A 27,662-nucleotide genomic window follows, 5' to 3' on the forward strand; every position below is an offset into this window, starting at 1 on the left:
TTTCGGCGGGGCGAAAAATTCTTGCTCCACGGAGCAATCCGCGATCTGCGGTTGCTCTCAACGTGCCATTGGAAGACACTATTCGCGCGCCCAATCCGCCATTGGAATGCGATTGTTCCGCCTGCAGCAGAAAAGCTTGATCTGGATTTGCCACTGGAATTCAACAAGAGAGATTATTAGCCTCACGTCTTGCTGCAATTCGTGGTAAAAAAGAAATAAAATACGCCCACATTGCACATGCGTTACATTTCAATGGGAGTGTAAAAAAATAACATAACATAGTCACTCGAACGGCCTCAGAATTTCACCGAACACCGTTCGGAATTTACAAGGTGCCTTTAAATTTTTATTCTCATAATATGTTTTTAACTAAGCACAATAAATTACCAATAAAAAAAGCGTGACACACGCTCACATTGAAACACATTTCAACGTCCCTATATAGTCTTGTGTTACTAAATGAACATCTGTTTAATCCAATATCTTTAAGTATGACACGAATTACCCGTAACGAATGTTACGCTAAATAAACTACGTTGCTTGTGTGATCGTCAATGCTTCTGTGGGAGCCAATTGTCTCACAAATATGCTCTCACCCGCAGATATGGTGCAGCCGGATGCGCACAAAGACAAGACAGCATCTAATTCAGTACGATTCACACAGCCCCGATTACCTAAGGTAAGTGGTGAGCCGTACCAGTGTAACTTCTTTAAAAGTGCATGGAACTAAAATGTGTCGCTACTCTAAATGTAAGAACGCTCTCGTAAAAGCTATATACACAACTAAGGTTGCACGGTGTGCTTGTTGGTTATACATGTCGTTCGAGGTATAGAATGAGGTATAAGAATCACCGTATTAGGTTGGTCGCGTGCATCACAAAAGTCATCTACCGGATCCCATCAACGTGTGATGCATGCTATATAGGCCAGACCAGTAGATGCATCAATAATAGGCTGAACGAACACAAGAATAACGTGACCAAGGCACAGCCTGAGGGTTTTCTTGCAATTCACTGCAAAGAATGCGGGTGCCAACCCCTCTTTAACCGCACCAGCATAATCGGAAGAAGCACTAACCAAACGACAAGGCTCGTTATAAAAGCGAAATTCATTGCTAAGTTTGGGGACGCATGTATAATAAGCAAGCCATCGGTATCATTATCATTGAAAGAATTGCATTATTTGGATGTCGCATGAGTTGCAGTAGATCACAATTATCTGGTTCTCACTGGTTGTGACGCGCCATGTTTTGGTATAGGTATTGCTGTTTCTCGGATTAAACCGCATTGTTAAAAGTTAGCGCCGTGTATGTGTTCTGTGTCTTCTTCTCTGTCCCGTCTTGGATGGGCTATACCTCGAACACCTATATACACAAACTTACCATTTGGAAGCGAGGAAGCTTATCTTCTAGGGTGAAGGGAACAACCCGGATGTCCTGCGCCAACGTCAGTAAAAGGTTAAAAACTGGAGCCTTATTCACTAGTGAAATGAAAACATGCGTCAAGCAGTGGTGTTGTATGTACGCTTGAGTATATCACGCAGGCAGCGCACACACGCTAACAGCAAATTACCATCGTTCCTCTAGGTAATACGTTTCTCTATAAGCTTATTTGCTACAAAAATACTTCATCTGTGTTTCCAGGCCACAACATCCAAAAAAGCTATGATGCCAATAGCCAGCTTCTGATATCGATTAAACGTCCCTCATATGTGGATCACTCATACCAGCTACGCCGTAAGAACAAACACATAACTTTGGGCTTCTTTCGGTTGAGAAAGAAAACAGAAATAATTCTCAATAATAATAATTGTTCATTCGATTGGCTCTTGCCGCGTGCCCAGAATTTTGGGTCACATACAAAGTGTTCGAACCAAGGACGTGTCTTAGCGTTATTCATAACAAAACAGCGGGCAAACAGGCTTTTAAGAAACCAAACTCGGCCAAATCGAATGACACGTTATTAAGCCGGAAGCCCCACATTGCTAACGAGGCGAAAAATTTGGTGTCCGTCGTCTGTCGCGATGACCCACATGATGGCTTCGCGTTACGCGTCATGTAAACATTTCTAGAGGAGGCGGAGCCGGTCTGACCTCAAGAAAAAAAATTAGAGGGGGGGCTACCAGTATGCAGACGGCCACTGGGAGACGCCCCATGGGGTGACGGAACAGGGGAGTATAAACAGCGCGACGTAACCGGCTCCAAGTCTGCGAAGGCTTTTTTTTCTCGCATCCATCGAGCACCTGTTGTGTGCTTGCCCAGTGCTTCGCACACAATGAGACGTCTAGCTCGCCCCACTCCGTCGCCATATTCTGCCCGCGACCACACAGAGGGACCTCCTCTTCCCTGCGCGGCACCACACCCAGGTCTTCAAGGCGGTCCTTCGCTTTCTTGAGGACACTAAACTGGACAACCGGCTATAGAAGCCACCGGCCGTATTTTTTGATGTTGTGTAGATTCGCCGTTTCCACGAACTAATACAAAGTACGCGCACGTATAAGCGAGCTCAAACTATTGAAAACAAGTCACAGGGTCGTAACAGAGTTCTTCAATAAGGAGTCTGGTTGTACTGTACTCTTTTCGGCAAACAAAAAAAAACACGAGCAGAGAAAAACGTGGTACGCACGCGCGCTAAACTTGAACGCTCCCGAAGTCAACCGCTGACCGTGGAAGGATAGCCAGTGGGACGTATAGTTGTGGGACTAGAAGTCTTCTGTGCAGACTGGCCAGACGATGCCATTCCGGCTTTGGAATCTTGCATACGCGAATTCCACGGTTCGCAGAAGGCAAGAAGCGCCCTAAACAATGCTCTGCCTTCTTGTCGCATAACCCTGTTCCGAAAGGAGTTTAAGACACCAAGATTTGCGAACCACAGCAGCGATGAACGCGATGGTTGCCTCCTGAAGAACGTGTATAGAAAGGAACAGGTCGGACTGGCCTGGCCGGTGCATTAACGCCAACACGCGAAACCTTTGGAGAATGGTAATCACTGCCACCTAGCCGAGCATTGCAGCAACTACCGACGTTATCCTGTTTGGTGTGACACGAACATTTCGTTTTATCTCAAAGACAAGACAACTCGTAAAACAGTAGAAGCGTTTCGTATCAGAAGGTGTGCTGACAAATGCGTAAGCAGCTCATCGATTTTACTAACTGACACGGCGTTCACCTTTTTGGAGCCATGCTTGACTTTTACATTCTGCTGCACGTTGTAGAATCCACTCATGTAAAAAAAATTAGTCATGGTGTGTTCTCTTGCTTTTTTGTTTTGCTTGTTTTTGTTTCTTTGTTTGATACTCTTTTACGCACATGCGCTCTTAAGATACCCGGAGTATATATTCCGCGTACTTCCTTCAATAAACGGAGCGTTGAGTAGTTCACGCCTGTTTCTCTGCTCGCTTTTCGTTTTTTTTTATTTTTTTTTTCGTCTGTGTGCGCTCTGAAATGTTTGCAAGAATGCGGAAAGGGGCCTGTTGTAACGCGTGCAAGAAGCCCCTATTATTGTTTGGGGGCCTCTTATCAACTCCAAACCGTGCAATTCGCGTACGCAAGATCCAAAATCCTGGATGGCTTCGTCTGGCCCGTCTGCAGAGAAAGCTTCTAGCTGCAGGGTACCACTGGGCATCCTTCCACAGCCGGCAGTCCACTTCGGAAGTGTTCAAGGTTAGCGCCTGTGTGCGTCACGTCTTTCTCTGCCCGTGTTTTTTTTTTTCGTGCGCAAAAAAAAACTGCAGTATAGAATAGCAACACGCCCGAAACGCTACGTGACAGGGTCACTTACGCAATCGCCGAAGACGACCGGAAGGTGTGGGGTGCTATCACCCCATGTGACGTCGTCTGCGCCTCGTGGTGCACACGTGTTCCGCAAATAAACCGCATTTAGAAATACCAGCCGTCCGTTGAGCGGTAAGTGTCGCAGTGTTCGCAATCTTTGCCACCACCATCATCGTCACGATTACCGCAGTAGCGCCAGCAGTGACGCCTGACGGCGAGGCTAGGTGTCCGGACGGAAAATATTGGCGAGTCTCTTTAGCGTTGGGGCGGTGAGCGGGATGCATGTTTCCTGCGGCCCCCCTGGCTACCCTTTTGCTGTACGTGACGTGCAGTGTCTACTTTCCATGTCGAAAATGGCCACAGCCATACGGGAAAAAATTTATTCCCCTAGGATGGCTTTGCATGACTTTAAAAAGACACATGTGCTAAATCTTAGCTTTGATCCTTCTTTAATTTCCTCGTTTTTTTTCAGGGTAAACATACCAATGCAGAACATGGAAGAATTTTCTACCGTATTCAACTGCCCGGCTAATTCTACAATGAACGCAAGTCATCGATGCGTGCTATGGTGAAATCTGTTGCCGTATAGGATGACAAGAACGACACATTACACATCCCACTACATCGCTGGACAGCCCATGCTGAAAGATAAACTCGACAAATAAAACATTTCTGTCTAAAAAGAGAACACTGAATATACTCTGCACGTGAGATTTCACAAGCCAATCGAAACATTCGGGCGTTTTTGCCTAAAAGTACCGTAATGTTCTGCAAGGGTTCACCATGTGACCTTTTGCTGCAGTCTACATAAGAACCATACACTCAACAGCCCTGCGCAGTGAATATATCATTTCAGAAACTTAACAAACCTAAAAAAATTATATATATGTTATAGTTATTCGTGAAATGTTTCTTTGTATCTGCATTGTAATTCTGGTTTTCCTTTTTGAGTGATTGTATTTCACTTCCTGATAACCCCCCTCCCCGGTAATGCCCTCTGGGGTTATTCAAATATAATAAAATAAATGTATATACATGCTTGTTCATGTTTGAAATCACTGTTATGTTAGGTTTGACTACACCCCCCACCCAAAAAAAAAGTGCCGAGCACCTTTTTTTTTGGGGGGGGGGGTGTAGTGTACTATATGTCACGCAGACAAACCCGCATATATGATAGCCATCTGTGGCATATCGAGCCCACGCTGGCGCCGTAGAGATGTATTCTTCCTGTTGGTTTTCAAGCGCCTTGACGACGACATTAGGTGCGAAGCAATTCAAATAGAAACCCCGTATCAGAAAAGAAAAATATGGTTACAAAGCGAGATATTGTAAGTAAGAGAAAAAATGGGAGTGGGGATAGAAATTGAAACAGAAAGGAATAGAAACAAGACAGGCTGCCAGCTCCGCATTTCATTCAAGCATGACACTATACAAGCACTAAGCCACCATAACTTCTTTTTGTAATAGTTATGTGTGTTGGAACGTCATCATTTTCTAGTCGGTGCGTTAGTTGCACCTCGCTACTTTGTGTACGCAATGGTTGGCTTTGTGTCAGACTCGTGTCCTAGCCCTTAAATGGACACTAAAGACCGAAACGTCCTTTTTCGCGTATCGGTAAAGCGCAATTTCGCAATCCCGAAGACGCCGCTCTTACCGCGATACGACGCTTGGTAAGCGAGAAAATGCGCGAAAAGAAACTGCGGGTGGAAACGCCACCTTGAGATTCCCCCACCGGACACTGTTACGTAATCGATTTCAGAAGACGTCTACTGGGTCATTACGCAGCTTCTAATCGATAAAATGGAAGTATTTGTAATATGCGGGTGCCATAGACCTAGTATATGACGTTTCAGAAAATTCTGTCAAGCCAATGTCACGAAAATACGAAGAATACATAGTGGACTTTCTTACGTCACACGCGGGGATTATGGCACGAAGTTTAAAAATGAGACATTCGCCTTAATTTTTTCCGCTAATAATGAGCTTATGACAACAACGTTCTCAGAGTGCAGTTCATCAACCTCTAAAACAACTGATTGTGTCTCTTTAGTGTCCCTTGAACAGCTCAATCCGCTAACAGTACCTGGATGTGAATAAATAATAAATAAATTAGTACTTACTTCGCAGTGCTTTTGGTCACGTGCAAAACTTGAAGACGACTCCACGCATAAGGGAATCAGGGGTCCAGAAAAATAAATGGGGATTGAGGGTTGGCATGGCCCACCTGCAAATGAAAGAAACGAACCTCTTTGAATACGAACGTATACCTTAGCGACTGTATCAAATTCATGAAGCAGAAAGGGTATACGCAGTACAGTTTTTTGGGGGGGGACGAAGCGTCTAAAAAAAAAACACTCCAAACACCTGACCGCTATACGGACAAAATATACACTGCAATCCCTGTTTCACGCAAATGAATCATAATGAGAAATATTAGCCACATACGATACGAGTGTAGTGTCACTTCGGAACCATCGGGTGAACGTAAAAATAGAAAATAAAATTAAAACAGCGATGAGGGTTGCGGAAAGGCGGCAATTCTCGGTATAGAGAATTCGTGCGTCAGGGCAGCCTCAGGATAAACATTTCAAAATGAGTATCGCGAAATCTCTTCTTGCAGTAGTGACGGTTCTTGAAGATAACGAAAAAGGCACCTAATTTCTGTCTGCCTAATTAGCGCCGCTGCGAAGTGCCTCGTAGGGGAGAGGAAGAGATAAAAAAGAATAGTAGAAAGATGAAGAGGGAGTGAGCACGCCCCACACAGAAGCTCCTGCACAGCGTTCCTTATGCGATGTCCAATAATTCCGTATGTTTCCGTAAGAATCTTATGGAAATATATGGAAAATATACGGAAAACATATGGATTCCGTATGGAAACATATGGAATTATTGGACTCGCATACGAAACGTTTCAATAGGGAGGAACATAAACAACAGGGAAGAAATAGGAAACATGAGGAACACGGTCAAAAGAGCCCGCGAGCCTGGGCGCCGCTCGGCGAGAGCCAGACGTCGTCTAGAGATCGCTGACGACACAACCGCTCAGCACGGAATCCAGCAGGCGACTATAGAGCTCTTCCATGATGAAGCATTTACCACACACACATACACTACGATTTCCCGAACCAAGGTACGATTATGAGGGAGGCCTAAGTGGTGGGGTACGGAAATTTTGGCCATTTGGGCTTCTTCAGTGGGCATGTAAAACTGAGCAGGCCAGCCCTAGCATTTAGCCTCAATTTATAGATACGGCCACCACGGTCCAGATTCGAACCCAGAACCTTCGAGTGAGCACTGCAGCCAGGCAACAATGGCGGTTCAAAAATGCATACCAAGCATAAAAATGCTAAACTGCATATCAAGAACGGAATAGAATTGAGAGAAATGAAATCGCTTTAAAACTTTATGGATCGCTTAAAACTAAATGTTGGGACGCAAATCCATATAACTGAAGCTTCATAATGTCAAACTGCCTGTCTTACATACACTTGATGATTGCGCACTCCCGCGTAAACTGTATACAGTGAATTATAGCGCATTAGAAGAACGAATACTTTTACTTTTGGAAGAACGGATACTGTTCACTTTTGCGGGAAAACGATATTAAGGACGGGTATGTTTTTCTTCCATTTCGCAAACTTCAATTGAGAAAACAGAACACCATTCTTCTATTCGCTTCTTCTACAGACTTAATTGTTTATAAATTAAGAAAACGGTGCGTGACAACTGAGTGACGGAGGCTCGCGAAGCAAAAATAGCAGCCTCCGTGTACAATTAAGAGCCCATCTGCACGTCTCAAGTGCCGATTGAATGACGAACTCATGTGAGCCATTCAAGCCGAGTTTCAGCACTCGGCGAAGACAATCCAGTCTAAGCAGAAGTGAGGCTTGGCCGCAGAGCACCACTTAAACCAGTTTGCATCCTTAAGAGTGTTTTGCGTGTCTATAACTAACACCCTAAAATAAAGGTGTTTTAAAAATTAAAACACCTAATTTGCACCCTTAAGGGTGCTTTGCGTGCCTATAACTAACAACCTAGCCATAAAAAGCGCTCTTATCGTAGGGGTGTTTTGGTTTGTCAAAGCACCCTTATCGTACGGCGTTAGAGGAGATGATGGAGTAACCCGCGAATCATCCGCGACACATCTACTATCATCATATACAGACGAAACTATGTTGTTATATATACATTACATACACAATGTTTATTAATTTACATTTGGATGCATTATACACATTTTGGTGAATTATATACATTACAAAATGCAATATATGTTCTTTTTCAAAGTACGAGAACGGCGTCCCTCGGTGAGCCCGGACACTCGTTTCCCTTTAAAGGTGATTGCTTTATGGTGCATGAGCAATATGCACTAGATATACACAACACATGCTTCGCTGGTCCGCAATTCCAGGTTTGCATAACGGCGAGTCCTATTCGCTTCGGCCTCCCGGGCTGTCACCGCAAGGTCTTGGCAGCTGCCCCGCCGCAGTGGTCTAGTGGCTAAGGTACTCGGCTGCTGATCCGCAGGGCGCGGGTTCGAATCACGGCTGCGGCGGCTGCATTTCCGATGGAGGCGGAAATGTTGTAAGCCCGTGTGCTCAGATTTGGGTGCACGTTAAAGAACCCCAGGTGGTCTAAACTTCCAGATCCCTCCACTACGGCGTCTCTCATAATCATATAGTGGTTTTGGAACGTTAAACCCCACATATCAATCAATCAATCAGGTCTTGGCAGCTAACCCGAGCTGCTGGTGCTTTATGAGCACACCGGGCTGCCTTGGATTCCGAGGTGCGCCAGAGTGGTTACGATGAGTGTTCACTGCATGCGTGAGCTTTCGACGAAGACAGAGGAAGCCACGTGCCAAAAGTGGTGTGCGCCGCTTTCTACGGGTGGGGGGGGGGGCATTTAGTGAGCTTTGTTGAAATCACCGGAAAGCCGACGTCTTGAGCGGCAGTGCGTCATCTAGTTAGCATTGTCGGAACCACCGGAAAACCGACGTTTTCATCGGCGGAGCGCCATCTGGTGAGCATTGTTGGAATCACCGGAGAGCCGACGTCTTGAGCGGCGGTACGTCATCTAGTTAGCATTGTTGGAACCACCGGAAAACCGACGTTTTCATCGGCGGAGCGCCATCTGGTGAGCATTGTTGGAATCACCGAAGAGCCGACGTCTTGAGCGGCGGTGCGTCATCTAGTTAGCATTGTTGGAACCACCGGAATACCGACGTTTTCATCGGCGGAGCGCCGTCTGGTGAGCATTGTTGGAATCACCGGGGAACCGACGTCCTGAGCGGCGGTGCGTCATCTAGTTAGCATTGTTGGAACCACCGAAAAACTGACGTTTTCATCAGCGGCGCGCCATCTAGTGAACCTTGTTGAAATCACCGGAAATCCGACGTTATGAGCGGCAATGCGTCATTTAGTTAGCATTGTTGGAACCACCGGAAAACCGACGTTTTCATCGGCGGAGCGCCATCTGGTGAGCATTATTAAAGTCACCGGAGAGCCGACTCCTTGAGCGGTGGCGGGCCATCTATATTGAGCATTTTTGAAATAACTGAAGAAACGTTCACTAATATAATAATTGTTGGGGTTCAGTGCCCCCCAAAAAAGCGATATGAGTATAGGAGACGCTGTTGTGGAGGGCTCCGCAAATTTTGACCACCTGGGTTTTTTTGACCTGCACCTAAATCTAAGCACACGGGCCTCAAGCATTTTCGCCTACATCGAAAATACTGCCACCGCGGCCGGGATTCGATCCCGCGACCTGCGGGTCAGCAGCCGAGAACTGTATACACGCCACCGCCGCCGGGCAAGGCGCGAGCATAAGAAGTTTGCCGAGCAGTCTCTATAAAGATGCGCCGTGGTCTATACAAATCGAACGCGAACTTCCACTTGCAACAACAGGTCCACGAGCCCGAAACTCGTCTTTTCATGTCTCTGAATACGGGGGACAATAGGTCAGCAGTGTATTTAAATCTCTCGCAGAAACAAATCACCGTGGCGGCACTTGATCGATGCCTCACACTCGCGTGTGTCAGTGCGCCGTCGATAGCATATTGCCGACTTCGAGACGCGTTCCGGCATTTTCACAAAACAGCGACAGTTCGAACTTTTGTTTTTACCCCGGGAACTTCTCCGAGATTTTGCCCAACGTTCCCCGGAACTTGTCCTTTCCCTGTACATTACATTTCAACAAATATCGCGGTATAGGATAGACGTACGTGGCGCGATCACCCGTGGATGTCAACCCCAGGAACCACTTCCGCTTTCCGACATCGCGATAACGTTCATCGATCCTCACGGTACGTGATGCCATTTAAGTATTTTAGTCTATCTATCTATCTATCTATCTATCTATCTATCTATCTATCTATCTATCTATCTATCTATCTATCTATCTATCTATCTATCTATCTATCTATCTATCTATCTATCTACCTATCTATCTATCTATCTATCTATCTATCTATCTATCTATCTATCTATCTATCTATCTATCTATCTATCTATCTATGTAGCCGCCTACATCTGAGTGCTGTCGTGATCTCCCTCTTAAGTTAGGGTGAACCCATCTTCGTATATTAGTCACTGGCCATGACATGAATAATGTCGATATCCCGTCACGTACGTCCTCAAAACCTTTTCCGCCAGACACGTGTGGCACATACCCACGGTCGGGTATGTGCCACCACATCAGGTAAGCCAGTATGTGCCACAGGTGGTTGACAGCTTACCAATGAACTGCGAGAACAGTCATCGGTAATTTTATAGCGAGATCGTTGAGAAACTTAGCTGACGACACCAGCATTGGTTTGATTTGTGGGGTTTAACGTGCCAAAATCACGATATGATTATGAGAGACGCCGTAGGGGAGGGCTCCGGAAATTTGGACCACCTGGGGTTCTTTATCTGAGCCCAAATCTAAGCACACGGGCCTGCAACACTTTCGCCTACATCGGAAGTCCAGCTGCCGCAGCCGGGATTCGATCCCGCAACCTGCGGGTCAGCAGCCGGGTACCTTTGCCACTAGACCACCACAGCGAGGTGACGACACCAGCGTTGACCCAACGAATACACAAAATAAATGTCAAGATACCAGCACGAATACCAAGCATTCCGCGTGGTAGTCAAGCATTTTACCAAATAGTCACGCCAGGCCTCAGAACTGCATTGGAAAAAAAACTGTTCAGGCATAACGTTGGCTAAACATCTATTGTGGTTGCAATTCTGGCTATCCAATTTACATATTTACTCCTACAATGGAGCCGTAACGCCGGGTTACCGTCAATTGTAGTTCAGCGACATCTATACTGAGGTTGATTTATGTAACAGGCTTTGGACGGCTACAATCCTCGCGAGCAGAAGTGCTATACGCATCAACTTACCGCTTGAAGTGCCAAACAACAAAAACGCCGACCAAAGTAAAATGCACAAAAATACACAACATCGTAAGCTATACCAATTCTGGCGTTGCTAACACTCAAGTTGCTGTTGACATCGCTGCCCAAATGTAAACTGGTTATATAAATACTACGTGACTGTTCAACATATGTCTGTGCGTATAACATTCGCACATATCCTTGGCGTCATTTGGTAACATTTCGTTAATTACAACACAGTCACTTTCCCTCCACATGCTTCGCATAACGTCGACTTCCAAGATACGGGGGACATGCCGAATTTTCACGTAAGCTTTATAGTGCACACGACTCTCATTCCGAAGGTCGAGGGATCGATTCCTGGTCGCGGCGGATGGATTTCGACGGCAGCGAAACGATAGGGTCTGGTGAGATTCAGCCACACGTTAAAAAACCCAAGGTGCACGAATTTTCTGGAACCAATGACTATACGGCGTCTCTTGAAATTCTATCCGGCTTTCAGAACGTAAAACCCACATTATTATTATTAAACTAGGGCGTACATTACAGGCGCTTATCTTGTATATTAGCGTTACATCACCCGCCAGAGCCCGGTGGTCAACCACAGAACCGAGATCTGGGTGATAAAGAAGACCATTTCTGCATACACCAATCTTTCGCAATATCTTGCACAAGATTAATTGGATGAACAAGTATCACAGCGTAAATTTGCTTATACAGATATATGTGAAACGGTGAAATGTTCCCAGAAGGCATTAAAGACATGCTCATGTTCTGTCTTCTTTCAAGAACTATAGCATGTGAGAACACATTTAACAGCGTGTTGTTTTTACGCAAGCTTCACATGATACCTGTATGCTTGTTTTTCATGCATAAGTGGTTAGTTACAAAATTACCGCATCTTTTCTCCAACACTCTTAATTCTCCATTAATTTCTGCCATATTTCAGCGGCCATGCGGAACTACTATTAGTTAACCTTGTAACACGGCAAATCTAATATATTTTACAACAAATCGTTTGTAAAGTCATTGTTTGCCGTCACACGGGAAAACTAACGCGAATCGATGAAAACAACTTTTCCTGTCGAATGAGTTCACGAAGCTCATCCGCATTCCCTTTCGGACCGAATGTGTCGTCTTAACGCCAGTGACCTTTTAAGGAAATGGCTGTCAACTTATATATAGGTAACTTTGTATTTCCTAAACATCTTATTTCTTACTATATCAACCTATCACTGCTTTGACTGCGTAATAGCACGCGCGAAAGTTCATGAAAAAGAAAAAAAGCTTCTCCCAACTACAGCGGCTGGACACAAGCCATGTTTCGTTTGTTCTCTGTTGTCTTTGTTGCCTGCATCGAGGGTGTTGTTCGTGCGATTGCACGTGTTAAGTTTGGTGAATGTGCTTGGCGACTACACGAATTAGCTGCCGCCGTCTCACGTATGCACCTGATGTTACAGCCGTTCCCCCACGTTTCGGTTTACCGTACTATACTAACACTCCGTCATATCGTCGGCCATGTTGGCTTTTGATTAGCTTCTGGCTTGACTTCGTTTGTGTCATGCAGCTGTGGCAAATTGTGTAAAAGGGCTGCGTTTATATTGTAAGATCACCTATTTTGTGATAAAAAATATTTTAGAGGATACATGCATGTTGCGTGCACGTTCCAGTAGATTTTTCTAATTTTCCCGAACTCCTGACTCAGTAGCATTGTATTGGTCATCATTTTAAAATATAGTTGTTCGTCACGTGACAGCAGGCATTTAAATCACGATACAACGAACAAATTCATTTACTGGCATTCGTTGTATATGACGTTGAGTTTGCCATGTGACGCGGGCATTAGCTTAACAACGTTCTAGTGTTTTTTTTTGTTTTTGTTTTTTTACATTATGGAGGCACGGAACTTCTATGAATCAATATTTCGTTTAATAGCGAAATGCGATCACTTGCGACCACCGATATGTAAAGTTTAATCTTTTCGACCATTTAAGGAGAAAAGGCGCAGCCTTAACTTCCCTCTTTACACTTCCTGCAACACTATTACGCTGATTTGATGACCCGCAGGTCGCGGAATCTAATCCTGGTCGTGACGGCCGCAATTTCAATGGAGCCAAAGCGGTTGATGCCCGTGTGCATAGATTTAGGAGCACGTTAAAGAACTCCAGGTGATCGAAATTTCTGCAACCCTCCACTACGGCATCTCTAATAACTATATGGTGGTTTGCGACGTTAAACCCCAAAAAATAGTTGTTACGCTGCTCACTGGATTTGTGCGAAGCCCCAGGTTGAAATTCGGATACAAAATATGAAACGCTCACTGAAGTCCCACTGTTTCGGGTATATCAAAAGAGTTCAGGAACACAAAATTTTCACAAAATTAACTTCTTTCAAAGGCCTCTTTAAATGATCCCATCGAGTTCAAGTTTTGGTAATCAAGAGCACAAGAGCAAGTTATCTGAATTTACACTTATCAGACTATCTATACTGCACATCTTTTGCTGTTTTCTAGCTAATGTCAGTCGCCACAAAAGACAGCAGAAAACGAAGAAACTGTTATTTACGCCCAGAAATGTCGTAACAAATGATTCATTCATCACATATCCTTCGTGTTACATTTAATAAAATATTCACACAAGAAGGTTCCCGAAAGACATTTACTCATCTTCAGTTTTCCTTTCATGTAATTGTTTTTTTTCACCCTACGTTAGAAGGAACAATACACTGTCTCCAATAGGAGTCATGAAATTGATCTTTCTTGCCACTCTGCACACGTGGCTTCACTTGGTGGCTTCGAAGCCGGCACATCCTGGAAAAGAAGGTGAGTTTTTGCGAATTAACTATTTTTTATTTTTTGTGTGATTTCCAACTTGCGCCGCGTTAGACAACACTACCACGCGCCATATGTCTATTAACATGCTAACGGCGAACTATTCATATACGTCATTTGCCACTGGCCGTACGCAGAGCTCGGAGGTTGCTTTGCGTGTTCGCTACCAACCAGGAGATGGCGCAAGCCCCCCCCCCCCCCCCCGGTCTGGACGAAACTATAGAGCAAATTGTGGTGCAGTGCAGGGAAATCGAACCCCAATAGACGCTCCGCTGCAAGTCGCGCCAGGTTTCGAGGGTGAACGTGAGGAGATGAACAGAGGAGCGGTGGGACGCACTTAGCGGCGCTTGGAAAGATGGAGAATCTTAACTGTTCAGAGGGTCGCGAAGTAAACGGATCCCCCCACCCCTACTTCCCTTTTTTTTTCTCATGCAGTAGGTCGTTCTTTAAATCCTCCTTAATCGCTTCCTTTCCGTTTGTTTTCTTTTTCTCTTAGCTGGGGTATTTATACTCCAGATTTTTTTATCTCCAGGTCACCATGCACGCAGCGACCCGTTATAAACGTAACGGCACCACTTCATCATCATCATCATCATCGTCGTCATCATCATCACGGAGAACGCACCTAACGTTAAAACAACGCCTCCGAGTAACGGGTTCCGACGTATACTGAGGGGACAGATGTTACACAAAGCAGGCGGCGCAGAAGAAGCACAATCGTTGATATTACGATAGTCCTGTCATGACGTTTCATTCATCTTTGTCGAGCACTGATATATAGCACGATGCGAATCGTGCTATATATAGTGACCCACACGGCCACGAGTGCACAGACACGGAAGGCGGCAATATCACATTTTAGGTGACCTGCGTGTCAGGATTTTCATGTTGTGGCCTGTCATTTACATCCGTCGCGCGCTAATGCCATTCTGTGCAAATTTTTGGTGTATATCAACGGCTATGACAGCACGATGCCGGAGCTGATAGGCCGGCTCGTCCAGATGATCAATAATGCATGGAACACCCCCACGCAGCAGGCGACGCCTATAGGGGTCACACCCCGCTCTACAGTTCACACACACACACACACACACACACACACATATATATATATATATATATATATATATATATATATATATATATATATATATATATATATATATATATATATATATATATATATATATATATATATATATATATATTGTGAAGAAGATGTGCCTGCAGCAAGCAGCATCGCCAACGCCCGGCTCTCTCGGCTCGTGCTTCGGTTCGTTGCTGTGCCGATCACTGGACGGTTCTTCACGCTGTCTCGTCGCTGTCTTTAACGGCTAATAAACCTCCTCACATTTGGTGGAAGGTGCTGTTAATCCCCGTTGCTACACCCTGGAGCTGCGAAGCCGCATGCTACCACCTGTCATGACTATCAACGCCACTACATCGACGCCTTCGCTCCAGTTCAACTGCCCTGGCCATCCTAGGCTACGGGAGCCGAAGGTCTTCAGCGGTGCGAATGGGACCGACGTCGAAGACTGGCTCGAGCACTACGAACTGGTGAGCGCCAACAATAAGTGGGATGAAGCCGACAAGCTGGGCCACGTGATATTTTATCTCACTGGCGTCGCCGAATTGTGGTTTAATAACCACAAACACAACATCCCCACATGGAGAGTCTTCAAGACGTCATGTGCTGAAGTGTTCGGTCGGCCGGCTGTCCGCAAGCAGAGGGCAGAACAGAGCTTGCGCGTCCGCTCTCAGCAGACTGGCGAGACCTTTACCAGCTATATTGAGGACGTCGTCGACCTTTGTCGACGTGTGAATGACACCATGCCCGAATCTGACAAGGTCAAAAACATCCTGAAGGGCATCGACGACGGCGCATTTCAAATGCTCTTGGCAAGAAATCCGAGCACAGTTTCCGAAGTCGTCAGCTTGTGTCAGAGCTACGACAAGTTGAACAAGCAACGCACTCTGACTCGGCAGCCTCAGCATGGTGGTGAGTCACTGTCCAGTTTCGACACCCTGCCGGACAATTCACCGCTGCTTCAGCAAGTTCGAGCTTTCGTCCGTGAGGAAGTCGCCCGCCAACTTTTCTTAGTGCCCTTCACTCACGAGACCACCACCCGTCTACCTGCCCCGCTTTGCACAACTATTTCGGAAGAGGTTGCCCAAGCTGTTCCTGTTGTGCACCACGAGCCGCCTCTATCCAGCCTTGTCCACTGCCAGCGTGCCGCGCAGCCGGTAGGCCCTCCTGTCGCCTATCCGCCAGCCGTGCAACCAATGGCCGCGCCCCTAACGTATGCAGCGCAGCCTGTGGCTCCTCCTGTCGCCTGCTCGCAAGTGATGCAGCCTGTAGCAGCGCCGTTCACATATGCAGACGCTGTGCGTAGGCTTCCGCAACCACCCTACACCTCGCGCTCACAGCCCGCACACCCGGCTGCTTATACTGCACCTTGGGCGGCACCCCCAGTAGCCAATTCTTGGAGGACGCCCGATAACCGACCAATATGCTACGCCTGCTTTACTCCCAGACACGTTGCCCGCTACTGCCGCCGTCGACCTCAGACGTTCGGCGACTATGTCCGATCGTCGCAACCCGGCAGCCAACCCTTCGCGCAATACGGGCCAGTCTCGTCACCTCGCTATGCCCCTTCTAACGACCCCAACTTCGTGACGCCGCGCGCACCCTCTCCTCGTCGGCGATCACCCTCCCCAATGCGTCGCCGGCCCAGACCTTCTGACCAGGAAAACTAAGCACCGCAGTTCAAGAGGCAAGAACTGCGCCATTTTCAAACTGTCTAAGCCCTCGCCTCTCTCCTGCTAACGTGGTCGCAGTAACTGTTGAAGGTTATTCTACTTTCGCCCTTGTAGACACCGGCGTCGCTGTTTCTGTTATTGCCGCTAATGTCTGCCGTGTATTACGTAAATTCACGACGCCGCTTTCGGGACTGTCGCACCACACCACAAGTGCACAGCAAGTAACGCCTCTCGCAGCCTGCACTGCAAGAGTGTCCATCGAAGGCATTGTTTACACTGTGGAGTTTATTGTCCTCGCTGTCTGTTCGCATGATGTCATCCACGGATGGGACTTCCTATCCCGCCATAATGCCGTCATCGACTGCGCACGCGCTGAAGTTGAGTTTTCACCCTTTTGTGATGTCCCATTACTTGAAGCTCTTCATCAGCCGCCGAAGTTGTTCGTGCATGAAGACACCGATATTCCACCTGAAAACTTCGCACTTGTTCCAGTTTCATGCAACGCCTACACTGACGCTACAGTCTTTTTTATGCCTTCCGATATCTTCACGAGTCGTCGAGCTCTGCCGCTGCCTTTCGGAACGATTGGCCTTGCCGCCGGAAGAAGCAATATGTTCATACTCAACCCGCTTTCCACACCTGTCACTTTGCTTGCGGGGGAATGTCTCGGCCGCGTGCAGGATCTCGACCCTTCGTCTTTGGTTGATGTCCCGGATGACTACTGCGACCACCCAAAATCACTGTCGGCCCTCGAGGAGTCGTCCAAGGATACGTTTTCCAGCGCCATCGCCGACACCCTCACTCCCACCGAACATGCCGACCTGCTTGATCTTCTGCATGAGTTCCGGAATTCCTTCGATGTGTCCCAACCTCAACGGCCGCACGTCGCAAGTCAAGCATCATGTTGACACCGGCCTACACCAGCCACTGCGTCAAAGACCATACCGTGTCTCCACTGAAGAGCGCCGCGTCATCAACGATCATGTCGAAGATATGCTTCGTAGAGACGTCATTCGACCATCTCATAGTCCCTGGGTGTCTCCTGTCGTCCTGGTGCGTAAGAAAGACGGATCTATCCGATTTTGCGTAGACTATCGTCGTTTAAATAAGATAACCCGCAAGGACGTATATCCTTTGCCGCGCATTGATGACGCCATTGACACCCTTCACGGAGCGGAATTCTTCTCGTCGCTGGATTTGCGGTCTGGCTACTGGCAAGTTCCAATGGCTGAAGCCGATCGCCAAAAAACTGCATTTATTACACCTGACGGACTATACGAGTTTAACGTCATGTTCTTTGGGCTTTGTAACGCGCCCGCCACGTTTGAACGACTTATGGATAATACGCTACGTGGCCTCAAGTGGAATATGTGCCTCTGCTACCTCGACGATGTCGTGGTTTTCTCGCACGACTTTCCTACGCACCTCCTTCGCCTCAGGCAGGTTTTAACTTGTCTGACCAACGCTGGCCTGCAGCTTAACCTGAAAAAATGCCGCTTCGCTCCACGCGAGCTCGTCATCCTAGGCCACATCTTGTCGAAGTACGGCGTATTACCTGACCCAGCAAAACTTCGAGCAGTCGCAGAATTTCCCAAGCCGACGACCATGAAGGAACTTCGCAGTTTTGTAGGCCTATGCTCATATTTCCGGCGCTTTGTTCGCAATTTTGCATCCATCATGTCACCATTAACCCAGCTTCTTCGTGGTGACGTGAACCTCTCCTCCTGGTCCCCTGCATGTGACGTTGCCTTCACTACTCTGCGCCGTCTGCTCACCTCGCCACCTATTCTTCGCCACTTCGACCCGACGGCTCCTACCGAAGTGCACACCGACGCCAGCGGCGTCGGGCTAGCTGCTGTCCTCGCCCAACGAAAACCCGGCTATTCAGAATACGTTGTAGCCTACGCTAGCCGCACTCTGACGAAAGCCGAAACTAATTACAGCGTGACAGAAAAAGAGTGTTTGGCTCTGGTGTGGGCACTTGGAAAGTTCCGGCCGTACTTATACGGCCGCCCGTTTGATCTAGTAACTGATCACCACGCGCTTTGCTGGCTCTCCACGCTGAAAGACCCTTCTGGCCGCCTTGCGCGATGGGCACTCCGCATCCAGGAGTACGACATTCGCGTCGTATACCGCTGTTGACGCAAACACTCTGACGCTGACGCCCTGTCCCGCTCACCTTTGCCACCAGATCCGACGTGCGGAAACACGTGCCTCCAGTACTTGTCATCGTTAAATCTTGACTCAATTGCCACCGAACAACGTCGTGACCCGTGGATCGCATCTCTTCTCGAATATCTATCCGGTACGCCAACCTTCCGGTATCTCGATCCCTCCGACGTCAAGCTTTCCATTTTGCCATCCGCGATCAACTTCTCCATCGACGCAACTACTCTCCTGATGGCCGCCGGTGGCTACTGGTCGTTCCACGCACTTTGCGATCGCAGGTATGCGCTTCTCTTCACGACGATCCACAATGTGGCCACGCCGGGGTGTTCAAAACATATGAACGCCTTCGCCATCGCTATTACTGGCGCGGCATGTACAATTTCGTACGCAAATTTGTGCAGTGCTGTCCTGACTGCCAGCAACGCAAATCAACACCGCTACGTGCTACTGGCGAATTGCAGCCACTTCCGTGCCCTGCCAAGCCTTTTGATCGCGTTGGCGTTGCCCTCTACGGCCCCCTTCCATTAACATCAGATGGCAATCGGTGGATTATAGTGGCGGTCGACGAACTAACACGCTACGCCGAAACAGCCGCTTTACCGAGCGCTACCGCTCAGGATGTCGGCTCTTTCATTTTACGTCAATTTATCCTTCGACATGGCGCACCTCGAGAGCTCCTTAGTGACAGAGGCCGCGCTTTTCTCTCCGAGGTCGTCGAAGCACTGCTTTCGGAATGCCACGTCATTCATCGGAAAACGACAGCATACCACCTGCAGACTAATGGGTTAACGGAACGGTTTAACCGCACGCTGGGTGATATGCTCTCAATGTACGTGGCATCTAATCATAGCAACTGGGACCGTGTTCTCTCATATGTGACATTTGCATACAATACTGCAATACAAACAACCACGGGATTTTCACCTTTCTTTCTTCTTTATGGACGTGACCCTTCCCATACAATTGATACTCTACTTCCCTACCGTCCTGATGCTTCCGAATGTCCACCTATCTCCGATGCTGCTCGACAAGCCGAAGAGTGCCGCCAGCTCGCCCATGCGTTCACCTCGGACGAGCAGCAACGCCAGAAAGAAGCCCCGCCGCGGTGGTCTAGTGGCTAAGGTACTCGGCTGCTGACCCGCAGGTGGCGGGTTCGAATCCCGGCTGCGGCGGCTGCATTTCCGATGGAGGCGGAAATGTTGTAGGCCCGTGTGCTCAGATTTGGGTGCACGTTAAAGAACCCCAGGTGGTCGAAATTTCCGGAGCCCTCCACTACGGCGTCTCTCATAATCATATAGTGGTTTTGGGACGTTAAACCCCACATATCAATCAATCAATCAACGCCAGAAAGAAAACCGTTGCACCTCTCTTCCGGATCCCAACTATGCCCCAGGATCTCTCGTGTGGCTTGCCATCCCATACCAAACTCAGGGACTCTCATCAAAACTTGTCCCCCGGTACGAAGGGCCTTACACCGTTTTAGAGAAAACCGCTCCGGTTAATTACCTAATTGAGCCAGTTTCCCGATCGGATGACATGCGCCGGCGTGCACGTGACATCGTCCATGTTTCCCGCCTAAAACCGTATCATGAGCCTCTCCCTGAAACTTCTTAGGTCGCCAGGATGGCTCTTTTTTCAGCGGGGGCGATTGTGAAGAAGAAGATGTGCCTGCAGCAAGCAGCATCGCCAACGCCCGGCTCTCTCGGCTCGTGCTTCGGTTCGTTGCTGTGCCGATCGCTGGACGGTTCTTCACGCTGTCTCGTCGCTGTCTTTAACGGCTAATAAACCTCCTCACATTATATATATATATATATATATATATATATATATATATATATATATATATATATATATATATATATATATATATATATATATATTGTGTTGTGTGCGGCCAGACTTTGCAGTGCGCTGCTACTCAAAGACAGAAAAGCAAAACTGTCCCAGTTGTTTGTTCACGCTCGTCCTGTGTATACCTGTGCGCTCTTTTCCAGTGTACTCGTTTGTGTTTGAGCAGCGCCCTGCAAGTGTCTAGCTGTGACAGTTGCTAGTTCCTGCTCTGCCTCCGTGTGTTTTTTGCACACGTTCCTTTGTGCTTGAGCAGCGCGCTGATCGTTTCGAGCTGGCTGCTGTTCTTCACATGGCGTTACTATTTGTAGCTATCACATTGATTTTTCGCCCTTGCGGCGAAACTGCGATATTTTATAAGCAATATGCTTACCTTTATTCCTCTTATTTTCCGATTCAGCAAACTACTCTGTGTGTTGCGAAGAAGTCTGCTACGAAAGAGGTAATGTATTATATATAACGTCATACCTTCTCTGTTACTGAATTGAAGTTACTCGCTATTCTGATGCCGGCTGTATGAATCTCTTTGCCAGACTTTCAGAGTTGAAGCTGGAATGACTCAGTGTTTGCAAACAAAAAAATCATGCCCGGAGGTTTAGTGTGGCCTTGTATAGCAACACGAACTTTTTTTCCAATTGCCTTATTTCTGTCTCGGATGCTGCTTATCTCAGAGATAAAGTAGAGTAGCATTATTGAGTAGAGCAACATGATAAACTCCCAAGAAGGTTCCACTAGTAATACGCCACGTGTATTGAAGTCACTCAATGACGCAATGTAAAGCGTGATGCAACAGTGCCATTTTATGCTGCTCATTCTTATGCCCGGTTCTTAAACACTCTTTCTGCTCGCGTCACGAACTAAATGAGAGAAACGTACATTTATAGCCAAATGAAATACGAACAAGCGAAATAATATGCCTGAGGACCGGCTTTCGAAATTGAAAAAAAAAAAAAGCGATCAAGTTGGGGCAAATTAAAACGCGTTATTTTTTTTCTTGCTATATCATGTACGCGTAGTGTCAGCATGATTCGGCTTAGCACACCTAATTTAACACCTGAACCATCCTTGTAAACCCCGCAATCGGTGGTCCGAGATGCTTTCCAGATATACTTTCAAAACGTATTTACTTACTTATCATACACTCTTTGAAAAAAGGTTGAAGTACTTACTAAGTTCGGTTTACTAAGTACTAGTCACATATGTTACTGATTAGTAAGTGTAGTTAGCAACGGGGAGGCTTGTAACCGTTACCACTTCCACCGTTACTAACACAGTTAGTAATGGTTACAAGCAAAAACAATGTAATAGACGCGATCATTTCACCTCACGAATTACCTGTTTTGTAACGGTCGTATTCGCTAGCATCAACATTTTGATATATCACTGAGTAATCTGTGTGTTCAGAAGCATGTTTAACGATTTCGAGTACTTCATACTTAACTATGGGAGAGCACTGCGCCATCCCGCTACCTAATAACAAACAGTTATTAAGGCAACATCAGGCCTCAAAGTAGGACAGCGTACCTACACAACTCCACGCAAAAAGTACAGTTCCTAAGCGGGTTAGGAGTATTTGGGGAACGATGCTGGTGCCGGCGGGCAGCTATGTTGTAGGATGTATAATTTATTTAGGTTAGGTGCGTTTATTTCTAACACGTAAACATTTTTTTTTCGATGAGCGAGGTAACGTAGTGTAAGACCTTTAATCAAGCATATTGAGAAAAAAATTAGTTATGCCTATTTTGCATATTAACACCTCAACACGGCCTATTAACACAGGACAAAATTGGGTAGTAAGCTTACACATATTGCCTAGATGAACTTGAATGCATCCCCGTGCTACCAAATAGGTTGTTAGACGCTCGTATAAATAGCCTCTAAGGCTTGTTTAACAAGTTCATTGAGTACCTGCATGACGAAAAGTTACTAACAGTGCGCAAAACGTAGTAACCATTGCAAGCTTCAAGCATTTGCTAACGTGGGTAGTTAACTGGTCGTAAAAGGTTAGTAATGGCCCACGAAGGTTAGTAACAACTGCTGTTATCAGCATTTGTGAGCCTAACGCGAGTGCGTGCTCTCTTCTCTCTCCTTTTTTTTTTCATCTTACAAACTCCCTCATCCCTGTCCCCAGTGTAGGGTAGCATACCGGTCATTCCAGACTGGTTAACGTTCCTGTCTTTCCTTTCCCTCTTGTTCTTCTCTCTCTCGCTGCTGTTACTAAAGTGTTGCTCATGGTAACAAGCATCTTACAAACTTTTTTTTAATGGTGTAGTATCACAGCGCCCAAGCGCATTACAGAGGGGGGGGGGATACAATATTTGAATACAGAATACACATGGTAACACTTCAACAATACAATAAAAAGGCAATTCACTGAATTAGCCTTCCATTTTGAAATTTCATGTTCACGTTCAACTCTCCCACGACTGTATACGCTTCTGGCGCAACGTTTTTCGTGTAAATTCGACAAATTAAACAGTATAGGTACTTGAGAGTGGGCTAAAACAAGAAGTCAATACTGCCAGATTATGTGAAGGCTTCTTGTATATAAGAGCTACAGGTGAAACAGCTACCCGTACGCGGTCCTTGCAGCGAAACTGATCAACGAGTCCCTGAACACGTCCGTCGAGCCGTGCGAAGATTTCTACTCGTACGCGTGCGGCGGGTGGATGCAGAGGCACGAGATACCGGCCACGCAGCCAAGCATCGGCACCTTCTACTTACTCCGCAATGAACTGCAAGTAACCCTCAAAGGTAAAATGGGCATCTCCATCTATTCGCCCACAATCACCAAAACACGTTCTCAATCATTCTAAGAGGAGACGGGGCGAGCAAGCACAGACAGGAGAGGGGAAGACGGGACACCACAAAGGCTTGGTAATAACTTTAGGAAGCGCCAGACGCTTTTGCAATATGCGTACATATCAATCCGCTCGCAAAGTGGTCTACGATTTAATCCTTAAGCTTGGCTAATGCATATGCTACCGCTATTAAATGAGAAGCATTTATTGCCGTACTGCATGCACTCTTGCCATCTATCTATCTATCTATCTATCTATCTATCTATCTATCTATCTATCTATCTATCTATCTATCTATCTATCTATCTATCTATCTATCTATCTATCTATCTATCTATCTATCTATCTATCTATCTATCTATCTATCTATCTATCTATCTATCTAGCCGCTTACGTCTGGGTAATCGCGTGACAACCCCGTTAACTTGGCCTGAACCAAAATTAGTATGGGAGAGGTTTTGACGAATATGACGCGCTAGTCAGGACATGAATAATGTCAAAATCCCACCGCGTACGTCGTCAAACACTACAAAACAGTGGCACATACCCTAGGTTGGATATGTGCCAGTGGTATGCGGGGTATGCGCCACTCATAGTATGCGGGTATGTGCCACATGTGATTGACACTTAGTATCTACGAAGGAACGACAAGAACAAACATGCGGACATTTAGCGCGTGAACGTTAAGACAAACCTGACATCGGCCGAGTTAGCCCGATTAATGCAAATGATAAAAATCAGGATCCCAGCAAGAGTCAAACCCAAGCATCATGTGTGCCAGTCAAGCGTTCTATACCTTTGAGCCACACCGGGTCTGGAAACTGCTTTGGAAAAAGAGCCGTAATGTTGGTGACACGTCAATTGTGGTTGCACTGCTGGCTATCCAATTCTATAAAAATTACACATGTACTGCTATAACACAACCGTAACGTTAGGTTAACGTCAGTTACAGTTAGGTGCCATGCACCGAAGTTGATCTATGAAGCAGTCTTCGTGGCTGCTTCATATATCAACACAGCGAGACCAACACAGCGAGATAAAGCACTTCATATCAGCTTATCGCTTCTTGTGTTGCTAATATTCATGCTCTTGTAAGCAGCATTGCGGTAGCGCAAAAAAACTTTATATAAACATATGCGACCCGCCCCGCCGCGGTGGTCTAGTGGCTAAGGTACTCGGCTGCTGACCCGCAGGTCGCGGGATCGAATGCCGGCTGCGGCGGCAGCATTTTCGATGGAGGCGAAAGTGTTGTAGGTCCATGTGCTCAGACTTGGGCGCACGTTAAAGAACCCCAGTTGGTCGAAATTTCTGGAGCCCTCCACAACGGCGTCTCTCATAATCATATGGTGGTTTTGGGACGTTAAACCTCACATATCAATTAATTGATTGTTTTGTGGGGTTTAACGTCCCAAAACCACCATGTGATTATGAGACACCGTAGTGGAGGGCTCCAGAAATTTCGACCAACTGGGGTTCTTTAACGTGCGCCCAAATCTGAGCACACGGGCCTACATTTCCGCCTCCATCAGAAATGCAGCCGCCGCAGCCGGGATTCGATACCGCGACCTGCGAGTCAGCAGCCGAGTACCTTAGCCACTAGACCACCGCGGTGGGGCGCATATCAATCAATCAAATATGTCCAACCCTTCAAGATATGTCTGTGCGTGCAACATTTGTGCATATATTAAACGTTCTTTTTTTCATAACGTGTCATTCAATAACAAAAAATACAACACGATCACCTTTCCCGCGCATGCTTTGCATAACGTCGATTTCCAAGATACGTGAGAACTGCCAAATTTTTATCTATACTCATATGCCAAGCCTCATTCATCAGACGTGTTTCTTCATTTCTATGACAGTACAATACTGCGCGCTCATCAAAATTTGGCGTGCACTTACATTGTCTAGAGTGTCATAACCTGTTCTTTTTTGTTCCATTTAGCAATGCTAGTAGCACTTGAAATTGCTTACACAAGCTATTGGGAAACAATCCATACATTTATTTCTTCGCATTCCATGAACAGGGATATTAGAAAACATGACCATCGTTGAAGAGGCGCAAAATATAACGGATAAGCTTGCTGTTGCTTACAACGCCTGTGTAGGTATGTGGATTTTCGAATCATGCATTTCATAAACACTTTATCCTACTGAATATATTCGCACACATCATGCGCGCATGGAGCGCTCAGAAATGTTCCCCTTACAACCTAAAGTAACGAACACGAATAAGGAATGTGACATCGTTCGAAGTGTCATAAAACTTTCGTGAAGCGTTCATTCATTCACAAAGTCATGCCCGAGATACCCTCTTTTACCTAACGTAATTTGTAATAGCTTTCCCATATCCCATATACAGGTCATTTGTGAAGGATATTAGAAGAGAGGTTTTCTAAAAACATTCGTTACTAATTTGCGCAACGATTAAAAATGGACGCCGATTCTGCAATATAGCTTTCATTACACGGTGATGTTTTAATTCCTAGAGTTACCCCCAACAGGTGCCTCACGAAAAGGAATCATCATCATCATCATCATGATAATCAGCCTAACTACGTCCACTGCAGGACAAAGGCACCTCCCATGTTCCGCCAGTTAACCCAGTCCTGTGCTTGCTGCTGCCAATTTATACCCGCAAACTTCTTAATCTCATCTGCCCACCTAACCTTCTGCCCACCTAACGAAAAGGAATGCTGGAGACTAATCCTGTCTCCACATAGCTTGCCCGTACAAAGCACCATTAGTTTAAATAGGCGTATTTTTTTTTTCGTGTAAAGCTGCGAACCGCTTCTAAAAGGTCCGCAGGTCACGTGTTAGAGAACCATGGCGTAAAATAATACTATTTAAGAAAGTAGAACCAACCGTAACGCAAGAAGAAGATGCGCGCAATTAACAGACGTCACTGCACTAATAAATGCACACAATTCCGATCCCCAAGCACGATTAGCTGAATCTACCTACATGAGCAATATTATAATGACTTTGACAATGTGTTTATCATAAAGTGACATTATAACGTGTTTCTCTCATAAAGGTTGCAGTGAGACATTAAAAAAGTGAGATTCAAAATAAACCAACTTAAAGCCACTGTCGACTGCTCAGAAAAAAAAATTTTCTGATTGTGGCGCAAATGAAAACATCATTCATCACATCGCCGGCAAAGAGCATGCTTTCGGGCCAGAAACAAGGAATTATAATATTTACTTGATGTTAAAGTCGATAAAATGTGACCACTAGCGTGACCCGACAGCGAATGTGGTCGATCTTGGCAATCTAGCGGTAGCACGAAAAATCCTCGCAGGTAAACTTATTTTGCATAAAAACAAACACGTTTAACTTGAAATTGTATTTTACGCACTTGGGGCAGCTTTATAGGTTGCGCCAGAGACCACTTCTCGCTCGTTTTTTTTTTTTGTTTTTTCTCACGTGCTAAAATAGGCGCACGGTGGCGGTGCCAGCAGAGTGTTCTGTTTGCTTGCCTGCATGCATGTTTGCCTGCAAACGGCGGAGAAACAAGACCACGGCGTCTGCCACCGCTTATGAGAACAACAAAAAAGTGTGTGTACCTAAACCGACCACTAAGATATCTGTTTTATTAATAACCGAACTTGATGAAGCCTGCAAGAACCACACGCCGTTTTAGTTTTCGACATTCACCGGCACCGGCGAGTGTTGTGGGCATTCATCCCACCAATGGAAGGAGACATAACGCGGACAGAAAAATTATGTTTTAAACATTTCTACGCACTTTTCAGAGAAACCGCTGCAAGGTTAGACACCTCGCATGGTATACGCTTTTAATTGCAACACAAAACAGGAGAGCAACGAAGGACGGTAGACAGTCCCTTTAAGTCCTTCAATATTTCATCGTATCTGTCACTAACACCCTGACACCTTATAGGAAATCAAACGGCATCAAACGTCAGATCATAACACTCATATTATAGTGGGTCGGCAACGGGTTAAACATCCTTAAAACTTCATAAAGGTGAAGGCAACCAGCGAGGGATATTCAATTATATCAGCATAGAAGTCGCACTTGCGTGAGCACACATGCACACATGTATACAGATAAAACATTCCAATGCAAAAAAGGAG

The 27,662-nt window shown here is 46.2% G+C and overlaps 2 protein-coding genes and 1 long non-coding RNA gene across 6 annotated transcripts in view; 2 read left to right on the forward strand and 1 right to left on the reverse strand.

Annotated features, from left to right (window-relative positions):
* Positions 1-4,460, forward strand: part of LOC119181828 (neprilysin-1) — a 62,164-nt gene extending 57,704 nt beyond the window's left edge. For both annotated transcript variants that reach the window (XM_075875164.1, XM_075875163.1), the window contains 2 exons: positions 603-679; positions 4,245-4,460. In XM_075875164.1, coding sequence (XP_075731279.1) covers positions 603-679; positions 4,245-4,344 — 177 coding nt within the window. In that variant the 3' untranslated portion in view covers positions 4,345-4,460. The remainder of the gene's footprint in view (positions 1-602; positions 680-4,244) is intronic.
* A 1,446-nt stretch (positions 4,461-5,906) lies between these two features.
* The window catches only part of LOC142774609 (uncharacterized), a 160,702-nt gene continuing 138,946 nt past the window's right edge, over positions 5,907-27,662 (reverse strand). Inside the window, exon 3 of the long non-coding RNA XR_012886468.1 lies at positions 5,907-5,996. This is a non-coding gene — a long non-coding RNA (uncharacterized LOC142774609). The remainder of the gene's footprint in view (positions 5,997-27,662) is intronic.
* Positions 9,938-27,662, forward strand: part of LOC142774177 (neprilysin-1-like) — a 43,105-nt gene continuing 25,380 nt past the window's right edge. For 2 of the 3 annotated variants that reach the window (XM_075874569.1, XM_075874570.1), the window contains exons 1-5: positions 9,938-10,076; positions 13,865-13,974; positions 21,161-21,202; positions 23,353-23,514; positions 25,589-25,669. In XM_075874569.1, the coding sequence (XP_075730684.1) occupies positions 10,015-10,076; positions 13,865-13,974; positions 21,161-21,202; positions 23,353-23,514; positions 25,589-25,669 (457 nt within the window). In that variant the 5' untranslated portion in view covers positions 9,938-10,014. The remainder of the gene's footprint in view (positions 10,077-13,864; positions 13,975-21,160; positions 21,203-23,352; positions 23,515-25,588; positions 25,670-27,662) is intronic. The other variant, XM_075874571.1, reaches the window with a different exon arrangement.

Source organism: Rhipicephalus microplus, chromosome 10 (assembly GCF_043290135.1).
Source record: "Rhipicephalus microplus isolate Deutch F79 chromosome 10, USDA_Rmic, whole genome shotgun sequence".
Lineage (NCBI taxonomy): Eukaryota > Metazoa > Arthropoda > Arachnida > Ixodida > Ixodidae > Rhipicephalus > Rhipicephalus microplus.